This window comes from Hyperoodon ampullatus (genome assembly GCF_949752795.1).
Source record: "Hyperoodon ampullatus genome assembly, chromosome: 1".
NCBI lineage: Eukaryota > Metazoa > Chordata > Mammalia > Artiodactyla > Ziphiidae > Hyperoodon > Hyperoodon ampullatus.
In genome coordinates this window covers 219,652,593-219,665,203 of record NC_136914.1, presented here as the reverse complement: position 1 = coordinate 219,665,203, position 12,611 = coordinate 219,652,593, and the positions used below count along the sequence as shown (strand labels likewise).

At 47.7% G+C, this 12,611-nt stretch overlaps 1 protein-coding gene across 5 annotated transcripts in view; it reads left to right on the top strand.

The window, feature by feature from the left end:
- The window catches only part of FGFR2 (fibroblast growth factor receptor 2), a gene marked incomplete at its 3' end in the record, with an annotated part of 102,463 nt that overhangs the window by 65,362 nt on the left and 24,490 nt on the right, over positions 1 to 12,611 (top strand). For 3 of the 5 annotated variants that reach the window (XM_079708451.1, XM_079708448.1, XM_079708447.1), the window contains 3 exons: positions 1,726 to 1,916; positions 4,439 to 4,583; positions 6,650 to 6,846. In XM_079708451.1, the coding sequence (XP_079564577.1) occupies positions 1,726 to 1,916; positions 4,439 to 4,583; positions 6,650 to 6,846 (533 nt within the window). Of the gene's footprint in view, positions 1 to 1,725; positions 1,917 to 3,045; positions 3,194 to 4,438; positions 4,584 to 6,649; positions 6,847 to 12,611 lie in introns of all 5 variants that reach the window. The other 2 variants (XM_079708450.1, XM_079708449.1) reach the window with 2 other exon arrangements.

Sequence of the window (12,611 nt, the reverse complement as noted above, 5' to 3'; positions counted from 1 at the left end):
ATAGGTGTCTGTGAAGTGATGGGAGGTTCTGGAATGAAATGTGCTCAGAGTAATTGCCAGCACTTTTTCTTTTTTCTATTTTCCCTCCCTCCCTCCCTCCCTTTCTTCCTTTTTTTTAAGTTTTTACAACCAGCAACAGGCTTATTGCAGTAAAATCAATTTACACATGGTCTGGCTCTTGTCCAACACATTCCACTAAATGACATTTTAATCTGAAAGCCCAGATATAGAAAAGGTTAGGTAGCCATCGTGCTGATTGGCTGTTTCCCGCCCTGTGCACGGGGATACTTAGGTGCACCATGGAGACATCCTTGCTGTGTTGGGCCTGTTGGCCTGTCCTCATTTTCCTTGGTGGTGTTTTAGGCTGGAGGGTAAAGGCAGTGGTACCCACAGTGCGGAGAGGGGACTGGGCGGTGGCCCGTGCGTACAGGTAGGTGGGGATGGGGTGATATTTGTGAATGGACGGATGATTGGGTGTGTGACTCTTGACCGAGCTGCTGTGTAGGAAGGTTCCAGTCCAGTTGTGATTATGGTGCCTTTGCAGACAGGATCACACAGCAGGCTGGTCTGGTACTTGATTCTTGAGGAACCTGGTGTGTGTTTGCTCCTGCACCTTGATGTGGGTGCCTCTACAGGGTTTCTGCAGAGACCACCTCTGAACCAGAGAGTTTCCCTAGAGACTGAGGCAGATGAGGGAGGCTGGGAAGTAATTCCTGGCAGCTTCTCTGTGGGGCCTCCTTTAAGACAGCCTGAGACATGGCCAGGGTTTGGGAACCGGTGTCGCTTTTTTTTTTTTTTTGCGGTACGCGGGCCTCTCACTGTTGTGGCCTCTCCCGTTGCGGAGCACAGGCTCCGGACGCGCAGGCCCAGCGGCCATGGCTCACGGTCCCAGCCGCTCCGCGGCATGTGGGATCTTCCCGGACCGGGGCACGAACCTGCGTCCCCAGCATCAGCAGGCGGACTCTCAACCACTGCGCCACCAGGGAAGCCCCGGTGTCGCTTTTGGTTCTTTCGGTGCCACATCTGAATAAGCTGAGGAATGTCTGTCTGTGCATCTAGCATGGGATGCACAGTGACACTTACTACTTATCGAGGAGGTGAATGGGGGCATAGGACAAAGAATGACCGAATGGAGTGAATGCCACAGCAAAGAGATGAAACCATTTGTTCATAACTTTGGTCCTTCGTTTTTAGTTTATTTTCTTTTTGAAACAATGGATGGGAGTCTTCTCAGAGCATCTTAGAAATGCACGGGGAGACACTGCCTATAGGCACCATTTTGGAATTCAGGGCGACCTTAAAGTTAGTCTTGTCGCTTCCCTGGGATGGTTAAGCTGACGACCAAGGTGAGCTTCTGATGGTGTCCCCAGTGGAATGAGAGAAGAGGCACTCTTTTCCCCGCCATTTGTCTTTTAGATTGTCCGAATAAAATCTTATCCCTTGCTCGTCAGGTGGCCACGGACGTCCAGTGACTCATGATGTAGTAAGTTCTTCTCTCAGTTTTCTAAATAAGTACTCCTTTCACAAGGGTCGCACTCCAGCCGTCTCCTTTGAAGTCGTTTTTGTTCTGTGTCGGGCTGTGGTGTTATTTCAAAGGAGTCAGCCAGCAGGCTCGAGGCCTTTTTGGCTTGAGTTCACGGTCAGCCTTCTGGACAACGCAACTTATTTGTTCGTCTCTCCCCCCCGTCCTGGCCCTGCTCCCCCTTCCACCCCTCTCTCCCCCAGAGCGATCGCCACACCGGCCCATCCTCCAGGCCGGACTACCGGCAAACGCCTCCGCTGTGGTCGGAGGCGACGTGGAGTTTGTCTGCAAAGTGTACAGCGACGCCCAGCCCCACATCCAGTGGATCAAACACGTGGAGAAGAATGGCAGTAAATACGGGCCCGACGGGCTGCCCTACCTCAAGGTTCTGAAGGTGAGCACGTTCTGAATCCAAAGACGCCCACGGCCGGCCGGGGTCTCCCTGATGGGTTCGGCCACAGGTCCTTTGGCTTCCCGTTGGGTTTGAGAGGAGACGACTCTCTTACTTGTTCAGCACAGGGTGTGTTTAAGAATTAGCAGATCGTTAGGCTTGCTGATAACGCCTCAGAAGGGAGCCAGGGGGTAGCGGGAGGACTGCCAAAGCTGGAATCAGAATAGTTGAGCTCTTTATCTGCCCTGAGGTCTTAGATGGGACATTTAGGCTTAGCTGCACATCTATAGAAGTGGTACTATCTCCCCTACAGGGCGTTACGTGGAGTAAACGGGATGAAGTAGCTGGAAAGAGCTTTGTAAACTCGAGGCGTTGTGCCAACGTTTATCGTTACACTGATGTTGTTTTCTCTTAATATCCCTTAATATGACCTTAGGATCACATTTTAGTAGCCACCTTTTAGAAACAATGTAGATTTTCCTTTTAAGAGAGACCCCTTAACCTTTGAAATTCATTCACACGTGGTTTAGGTGATAAGCTTGAGAAGGTATTCCTGCACTCATGTAATGTTGAACAAGGAAACTTTCTTTCCCCTTGTAGTTCTTACTTGGTTCCTTGCAAGACCTTGTTTTAATAGCACCAGCCTCTTTATTTTTTAGATCTGTCTTGCTCTTCAAGATGGTGATAGCAAGCAGCAGTTAAGTCTGTACAAATGCTTCTGAGTGCACTGCCTGCCACGCCTCCCACGTTAAGCTGCTCATAGAGAATGTCCTTTAAAAGAACAGTCTTCCAGTAGGACCATAGGAAGCTCCACTCAGAACATTAAACCCATGAAGTGTTCTCTCCAGCTGAGAACACCAAGGATCCAAAAAGCTGGAAAGAGATGAGCAGCCTGGGGAACTGTGGACCCGTTCTGCAAGGGGATCGACCCCACCCTTCCTCCCCTCTCCACTGGGTCACTTCTGCTGTCCACTAGTTGACTTGTTTTCTTCCTTCTAAACCCACAGCCCTTTGATGTTGCTGTTTAGATGAGATGGAGGTTGTTTTTCTGTGGTGTGTTGGTGGTGGGACCCTAGGTAGTGTGAAGTCCTTCCTGGTTGGCCATTATATTGTTCTCCTATGTCTGTTCCAGCACTCGGGGATAAATAGTTCCAATGCAGAAGTGCTGGCTCTGTTCAATGTGACTGAGGCGGATGCTGGGGAGTATATTTGTAAGGTCTCCAATTATATAGGGCAGGCCAACCAGTCTGCCTGGCTCACTGTCCTGCCAAAACAGCAAGGTAACAACGTTTTTGTTTTGTTTTTGTTTTTGTTTTTGTTTTAAAGAAGGCTGGATATAGAAGCTGAAAAGACTTGGTGCTTTGGGAGACTGCAGGCAGCTTATAGGATAACTCTGTGGTCTTGGTATATTCATCATAATCTTTCTTTGGTGATGCAGCTGGTATGATGCCAGCAGCCATGGAAAAATGCCCACAATATTCAAAGTGCTTGTTCTAATTTCTTCTAAAGATTACCTTCCACCCCCACCCAGTTTTTAAGTTGTTCCTTCTGGTTTATCTCGTTCAGGCTGCACATCTACTATCATTCCTGCACATCAGCACCATTGTAAACGCACACCGGCATGCCTGTTGAATTTGTGGCATTTGCATAGCAGCAGAATTCATACCTCTTCTGCCCCACATTTGAAAGAAATATTGGCACGATATAATTGGTTCAACAGAGCATCATTTTCCTGGTTGCGTAACTGATACTTATGGAATACTGTCCTTGACTTTGTTATCCCAATTCAAGGATATTCCATCTGAGTGAGTAAATGTATGGCTGGCTGCTGTTGAAGACAGCAGGTTGCCTTTCTCGATTTGTCATGACTCACATTCAAATGTTTGTATTAAGAAAAGAAAAAAAAGAGTCTGTTTCTTTGCTACCAAGATCATGCCTTCTTCCATTTTCTTTCAATGCAATGTGTGTCAAGATGGTTACGCAGGAATAAAAATAACCAGAGCCTGCTAACCAGCACAAACTCCCTTCACCCTGGTGGTTCCCACAGGCCTGGAAGGAGGTGCCAGGTGTCCACTTGGGCTTATCTGTGGTGTGCTGTCTTACGACACGACAGTTTAGACAGAACCATCCTTTTTTCGAGGTGGGAGTCTGCAGCCAACAGGACCAGAACCCAACTTGGACTTTTGGGTGCCATACTTTTGGAAAATCACCCCTATATCCAACGCAAAGCAAAGCAAAGCAAAGGCCAAGAGAATGGATCTCTGTGGGTTGATTTTTCCATGCCTTTGATCGCATGCATGTATGTCTAGGTGGTGAAGCCAGTGTGGTGACGGGCCTGTGGAGGTGAGCTGCTCCGTGTCGCTCAGTCTCTCTTGGTTGTGGGCTTTGTGGATGGGCTGCAGTCGGAATCTTCCGGTGGCCGGTACCCTCCGGAGCCCCCGGTGTGACGCCTCATGGTTCCATGGCCCCCTCCACAATCATTCCTGTGTCGTCTAGCCTTTTCTCTTGCTTTCCTTGTTTTCTAGGCCGCCGGTGTTAATACCACGGACAAAGAAATTGAGGTTCTCTATATTCGGAATGTAACTTTTGAGGATGCTGGGGAATATACGTGCTTGGCGGGTAATTCTATTGGGATATCCTTTCACTCTGCATGGTTGACAGTTCTGCCAGGTATATACTGCTCTTTCTCTCCATGGTTTTTTCCCTCTTCTTGGTTGATTGCTATAAAATTAACACAGCTTCTGTTCTCAGAAATGGCCCCTTTTCCCCTTGCCTAAAGAGTTTTTTTAAATGTTTAAAAATTATCCCCCAGGGATAAGAAAGTTGTCTTGGAAATTCACTCACATTGAGATCCCACCCTCACATTTATGATCAAGTGAAATTTCACCCTTCAAACCCAAAGGGATCTTATATTTTTAGTGAGTCATTGGGTCAATGTATAGATTTACCCCATCCCCCTTTCTTTCAAGGAAGACATTGAAATTACTTTGTAAAATCCAAAGTAATTTTTTCCCATGTCAAATTCCATTTTGCTAAAATCCCGTAAGTACTTTTATTACTTTTGTTCTGCTTTCTATTTTTAACAAGATGTAAATAGATGGGTGTATGTTGAGGTGCCCGGGGAGAAGCACCCCCGTGTGTAGGGTGTACAGAAGCAGTGTGTTACCTACCTTGGGGATCGGTGGCTTGCTGCATGATGCAATGGAATGGACTCTCAGTTTGCTTTTACTGCAAAGCATGCTGTTGCCATCTTGGGCTTGATGTTATTTCCACCCTACAGAGAAATCAACATCACTGAAGCCCTGTTGCCTAAACATTGCTGCTGTCTGAATCTTTAACCGACACCTCTATCCTAGTCAAGCTTTCTTGATAATTCCTATCTCCTTTAATGCATCTGTCTCTCCATCATTTCCTTTGTGAAACTGCATAGACTATGGTTTGCTAGCTCATAATGTTCCACTGCAGTTATTAATTCCTTATTTTTAAAGTGCGGTGCCTACCTGCATGCTTATTTTATATCTAGTAAAAATAAATTGAGCATTTCGTTTTGTGCTGTGCTGCTAAGAGTTTTGACTATCTTGCAAATAGTTTTCTGTTTCAGATGTATAAGCTTTATTAAATAATGTCATTGCATTCGTTTTTCCTTTTGTTGTGAATCTGCTCTGTGAATATTTGCTCTGAGACAATGAGATGCCTCTTGTATTGAGCTTGCTTTTACTTGCAGTACTGCATTCTGCAAGTGCCTGATTGGCACTTCTTAACCAATTTGCCTGACAGTACAAGCACATTAACTAAGAATGCAGTTTGAGAAAAATACTCCTTGGAAATACACTGCTTGTCGATTGACCGTTAAGCACTAAGGAGGAAGCAGATATTATTGGAAGTTGGTCTGAGAATGTGCTAACTTAAGTAATTATATGTATCCTCACGTGCGACATTATCTCTATTTTTCCTTTAAGAGAAAAGTTGCAGTGACATCAGTATAACAAGATACACAAAAATTTAAATGGTTATTGATGAAGGAATGTTACAAGCTTTTTATCGTATGGACGTAATGATTCTATATTATAAGCAATTCAGTCTTTATATTAAATGCATTTGTTCGTTTAGTTGAATAATCCACTGGACTATATTAAGAAATTCAAACCTTTTTCAGTCCGGCCTACTAGATGAATATTTATCTCATGTCCTATGGAACTGTGTTCATCTGGGTCAATGACTGTCGCATCTTCCTTTGGAAGAGCTTACCCAAATGAGACTGAGGCACCATTCCTTTAGCAATAAAAGTGGGCATCGTTCATATTTAAGAATTTTTCAGTGGTTTGCCTCAGAGACCATCAAGGAAGACAGCTCTTCCTTTGTTGAGGTTGTGGTTGGCTGCCTTACCCTGCCCACATGTCTAACAGAATGTGACCTCGTAACCTGCCCCTTGTAACTTGGTGGCAGCCAATCCACCACGATCACAAGGTTGCAGAGGCCCGTTGAGGAGAGAGATAGTGACCACCTGGGCCCCGGTGGTAAAGTGAGGAGCCCTTGGTTATTCGCCTTCGCTTGGAAGAGGCGCACGGCTGGCCCGGAGCCCATGCCCTCCCGCAGCGCTGAGTTATCGGGAAGCCCGTCTTGCCTTGGGAATGGTCGTCGCCTTTTGATTCCTGTAGTTCTGCCAGGATGCATCAGTCCGGTGTCCTAACTCTGTGGCCTGCTTATCTGTTCCTCTCCTGTGATCTGCAATCTAGCTCCAGTAAGAGAAAAGGAGATCACAGCTTCCCCAGAGTATCTGGAGATAGCCATTTACTGCATAGGGGTCTTCTTGATCGCCTGTATGGTGGTGGGGGTCATCGTGTGCCGGATGAAGAACACAACCAAGAAGCCGGACTTCAGCAGCCAGCCGGCTGTGCACAAGCTGACCAAGCGCATCCCTCTGAGGAGACAGGTAACAGAAAGTAGATAAAGAGTTTGAAGAACTTTACCCCTCCCTCATGCCTGGCCAGCTCTTGGGTCTCTTCCTCCTCTGCCTCCGTGCCATCTTCTCCTTCTGGGGGTGTCCCTGTGCCAGTGGTTCCCATGGGCCTCTTAGTGGCCGTCTGATCAGGGTCTGGAGCTTGGAGGGTCAAGTCTTGGTGCATCAGTGGGGTCGACCGAGTCTAGTTCCAAGGGCAAGAAAGCCCAATGGTGCAAGACTCTGAGCTCCTCCACGTGACCGGAAATAACCCAGGAGGCAGTGCCCTGGTGCATTTGGTGGGGCTCAAGTGCAGCGGTCTCTTCAGAGCATAAGCCCCTTTTGTTCCTGTGATCGAACGCTTTTTTTGGAGACAGGCTCATGCCACTAGTTGGAAAGCAGGGGACTCTAGTTCTCTTAGACTTATTTTTTTTTAAGTCAAGGTCAGAAATCTGTCCCCGGAGGTGACTGAACTACACTGCCCCATGAGGTCTGTCTTAACTGAATTTTGGCTCCACCTCTTTGATTCTTGAAGTAGAATTGTATGCCTATAGTGTATTGTTTGCACTAACATTGTGACTGTGGATTCGGTGGCAGAATGATTTTTATAATGAATAGGGAACAGACTGTTGTTAACCCCGCACTTGGTCTTGGTCTTGGTTACTTTTTCCTTGCGTGTTCCTCCTGATTGGTTTACCTTTGCTTTGGGCAGACAGGGCAAGATGCAGCCTACACCTCTGCTTTAAGCCAAAACCCTGCAGAGCTGACAGAGCAGGCAGTGCTCTGATTCTCTCTCATGCTCACGAAGATGGAAAGGGGAAACACGTGTGAAGGCAGTGTTTCCAGAAGTACTTGGAACTTGGTTCCAAGAAAGGCATGTTTTTTGGGGTTTTTTTTTTTGCGGTACGCGGGCCTCTCACTGTTGTGGCCTCTCCCGTTGCGGAGCACAGGCTCCAGACGCACAGGCTCAACGGCCATGGCTCACGGGCCCAGCCGCTCCGCGGCATGTGGGATCCTCCCGGACCGCGGCACGAACCCGTGTCCCCTGCACCGGCAGGCGGACTCTCAACCACTGCGCCACCAGGGAAGCCCTCTTCTCTCTATTCAATATAAAAGAGGCAGATGCCTGTACAGTCCCCTCGACTCACCTCTGTTGGCTGTGGTTTTATGTCTCTCTGGCTGACTGGCCCTTCTCCATCGTTGTCTCCACCTAAGTTGGCCATTTCTCGTCTTCTCCCCTGTGTAACGAAAGGGAACATTCGAGCTCTTCCTCCTTTTCTATCCCTCCCTCCTTCCTTCCTTCCTTCATAATTTTCTGAGTGCTAAGTCTAACCCAGGTTCCATATAAGACGTGGCCCGTCGCCTTCGCCCGTGGCTCCAAGGTCATTTGGGGGCCTTCATTTGAGATGCAGTTGCCTTGTGTTTCCGTAAGGTCGAGTGCTGTTACAGAAGCAGAGCAAAGTGGGCAAATACCAGGTCCCTGGAAAAATAAATCTCCGGGAGTTTATTTGGGGAAATGTTAACACATCTCAGCTGCCCGTATGGGAGGCCCTGATGCTTCACAAAGAGCGATTCGTCCATCATAAGCACAGCCCCTTTGGTGGAGGAGACGCTTATCAGGTAGCTGGATAAAAGGGGGTTATGGGACTGTAGCGGGAATGGAAAGCCCCAGAAAGGCCGGCAGATCTGTTGATGACGGAGAGCATACCACAGGGATGCCAAGCATGCCTTTACCTGGCGACAGGTGAGCCTGTAATCAGATGTCTTAGGGGATGGGTTTTTCCCAGGCATTTGCTAGGCGCTTGTCATGCTGCATGTGCCCGGCCCTCTTTATCACACGGTAGCACTCTGTGTCTTTGTGGTGAGTCCGAATTTCATCTTCTCGGCCCTGACCCTCGCCGGTGCACAAACCGCATCTCACTCAATCAATCATTGCTCCCTTTTTAGAACAAGAGAAGGTTAAAAAAAATTTTTTATCCTACTGTGAATTTTTTTTTTTCATTGACATTTACTAATCTGTACTAGACTTACCAAGTGTAAGACAGACATTTGAGTTTATTTGTTTTTGAGACAAAAATACTTTTTCTCCAGTACCTAAGAAGAAATTCCTTGCGATCATTTCCCAGTAACCATGAATTTTTTTGAGACTCTTTATGCGTTTTGATGTTTGGGGAAAGAGAAACAACTTTTAGGTCGGGGGGAGGCGGGTAGCACGGGGCATCTCCTGGTTCCCCTTGACGGGGGTCCTCCCACATTCTGAGCTGGGGCTCAGGCAAGGGGACCAGCAGGAGCCAGTCCAGAGAGGGGCGTCTGCGTGAGCCTGTCGGCTCGTGTGCAGGTTTCCAGGGCTGCTGGTGGACGGCGTGGCCGTTGGGAAGCCTTCCTTGCACATCCGTGAATTACAGGGAGGGCTACCCTTCCCGCGTTTTGCACAGATTGGTTGGGTGGGGGCAGGGGGGAGGGGTGTGAAGGGAATTGAGGACGTCTGTTCAGGAGGCGAGCAGCCTCCCTGCGTTTGTTGAATTGGTTTTTCAGGGAGCACATCAGCCTCTTTCTCTGGAACAGACACTTGCATAGGGCACGATGGAGCTTCAACTGTCTCCATAAGCAGATAAACACAGCTCCTGGGTGGGGACATACACATGGGTATAGCTCATGCTGTCTCACCACCACCAGCATCTCAGAAGAGGCTGCAGGTTTGTTTGGTTTTTTTTTTTTTTCAGACTTCAGTTTCACCCTCTTGGCTGCCGATACAGATAGGTTGAAAGCCAGAGAAAAATCAAGGGCTGTCAAGGTCATGTTTTATAACAATGTCTTTGAGGCAGATGGCACATTCCCAGGGGCGTCATGAACAGGACAAAGATGGCGTGTGTGATTCAGGAGCCAGTTCTCGGGGCTGGGTATGAATGGCTGTGAAACATACCGAACTCTGTGAGGGCAGTCCCACTTCTAGAAGCTCATTTACTGCCTAGCAGCTAAACAGCGTGATCTCGGAACATTCTCTGTATTTTGGTCCATCAAGTGGTCTAATGAATCCTCGCCAGTTCCAGAAAGCATGTGGGTAATTAGATGGTCATGGATGGTTTAACTGGAATTTGCCCTTTTGTGTGGGCGCCTGGCCCTCCCAGCCCCCATTTGGCCATTCTCTCCTCTCTGCTTCCAGAAGACACAACAGTTTGGCTAAGCTCGGACCTGGGTGCGTTCTTCTAGGAAGACCAGCCGGTTGGGGTTTGATAGGTTTACTCTGGAGAGTCCTGGGGGGAGGTTTGGGGAGACGGAGACTTGCTAAGGGAGAAAAGCGCATGCCAGATCAACGAGCCTGCCTCTTTACCTAAAATGTGTTTTGGAAGGAAAAAAATCCCATCCCCACACGCCTTGGACCTTTATTTCAGCTTGAGGTGGTGAAGGCATTTTGCCTGCCGTCGGGGAGTGATGGGCAGGGCTTATAGCAAACCTGTGTTAACTCTGGGACCTTGTGCTTTGGTCTGGGAATGCGAACCCGTGGACTGAGAGTCGGAGGGTTTCTCTGGCTGGTTGTGGTCCGTTTGTGAGTCCTCAGAATAAGCAAGCACACAGATATTCATACCTCTTCCCTGTGGCATCTGTGCCTCTGTCTGCTCTGTTCTCTGTGGACCCCCTCTCATTGTTGAATTGAATCTAGTATTAAAAGATAACATAGTTTCTCGGTGGCCCTTTAAAAAGAAAAGAAAAAAACCCCCGCTTCCTTGCTTAATCTCCTTTATGTACCGTGGAAATAGACAAAAAGCACATTTAGTTAAAGGCTTGATTTATGGCACGAGGAATTTATGGTAAAGAGATTCTGGAAAGTGAGGAAGCTGAATTGAGACTGTGAAAAAACATGCTAAAAAAGTGCCTGCCAGGATTTGGGAGTGGGGAAAAAAGAGCTTGTTTTAGACTGTTAATGTTTACTGTTGTACATAACTAAATGATCTCTATCGATGGGCTATTTTAAAATTAGATAAAAAGGAAACCCAGAATTGAAGAAGCATATCTGATAGGGAGGATGATGTTTTTGTGCCAAGAAAAAAAGTGATCATCTAACATGGCTGCAGAAGTAGGATTCAGAGGTGGACATTGGATTTCCTTAAGGAGTGTGGTCCAAAGGAGAGAAGCTCCAGAAACACCGTGTTCCACGGAGGAATTGCCTGCAAGGGGTCGTGCCAGCCCTGCAAACACGTTAGCACGCGGAGTAAAACGGAGTGAAGAGAAAGCCAGTCATATTTTACAGTCTCAGAGGGGATTTTAAAAGCATAGTAAAAATGCATGGAGGTGAAATTAAGATATACGTCCACAGACAGAGTGATTGAATTCTGTCGTTTCTTACACTTGGGGCATTTTCTTAACCTTTTTTCTCTTTGTGTGTTTTACAAAAGTATTTTCCAGATCTGTACATGGAATCTAAACCTCTACACGGAATGTGAGCAAAATTTCCATAACTTTAATCATAGTGACAGCAACTAAGTTTGGAAAGGTTTTCCATTTTCAAAGCTCTCACCTTGAAACCTTGTTGGAGACAATCTGTTTGTGGGGGAAGATGTATATGGGTGTGAACTTTTGTCACGGTCTGCGGGCAAAGATTTCTTTGGGGTCACAGGTTAGCCGCAGAGCAGTTAACTTCTGACTGGATGTTTCGTTTTTCTTTCTGAAGCGGCCTCTAAGCCCTGTTAGTCATGAGGACTTTCCTGCTCTCCAGCTTTCCTCTTGCCCTGGGACCGTGCCCTGACTCCTGGGTCCTTAATTTCTGGGGTTTGCTTTTTTGCTCACTGGAGCCCCCGGCGCATCCTGGCTGTGAGCAGAGGACCTAGTCTTTCACACCATTAAGGCAAGTCCTGCCCTTAACGCCGGTGGGGTTTCTCTCTCCCCCATTGCACACCGTGTCATAGGACCTCACACACGGAACAGCCTTGGGCTCCAAGTCCTTGGGCTTCCCCGGGGGAGGGGCCATCTAAGCTCCCTTGGACCTGAGCAGCAAATGACTCTAAAAACATGCTAAGAGAAACCATTGTGGGGTTGGTAGCGAAAGCTGACTGAGCTCTCAGCAAGCGCCAGGCTCAGCACCAAACGCTTTATGGGTGTGACCTCATTTTACCATCACGGTAATTCTGTGATGTGGGAACTGTTCCGGTCTCCCTTTAACAGGTGAGGAAACTTGAGCTGAGGAACGTCAAGTGACTTGCTGAACCTCTCACAGTTACTGTTGGAACAGGGGTCCCACAGCCCACGGTGGTGCACTTGGTCAGGATGCCGCCACCGGCTCACGGCCCCACATTATAAACGGTTTGCAGGGGAAGGGCACCAGCTAGGGTTGGCTGCTTGGCTAGGGGAGGTCACTGGGTACCCACATGGAAGGACGCAAAGACGCCCCAGCGCCCAGCCTCTAGCCCAGGGAAGGGGCGACAGCAGTGATCTCGTTATTTTAACTCATTTTAGAAGTCAGTTTATTTTAAGCATATGCCCTGTTTTCCACCCCCCCCCAGTTCCATGCCTCAGTCCAGATCCTTTTTATTCTTAAAAATATTTTTGTCATTAAAGAAAAGTGCTTTGTTTTCGTAGAACGTAAAAGAGATACATATGCATGGGAATGAAATTCAGATGGTTTAGGAAGTTCTGAAATGAGACATAGTCCACCCCGTCCCTCAACGTCCTATAATCTCTCTCCCCAAAGGTGACCACGGCTAAGGCTCTTATATGTCCTTCCCGAGGCTTGTTTTCAGTGCCTGTGTCCTCACACCTTGCCA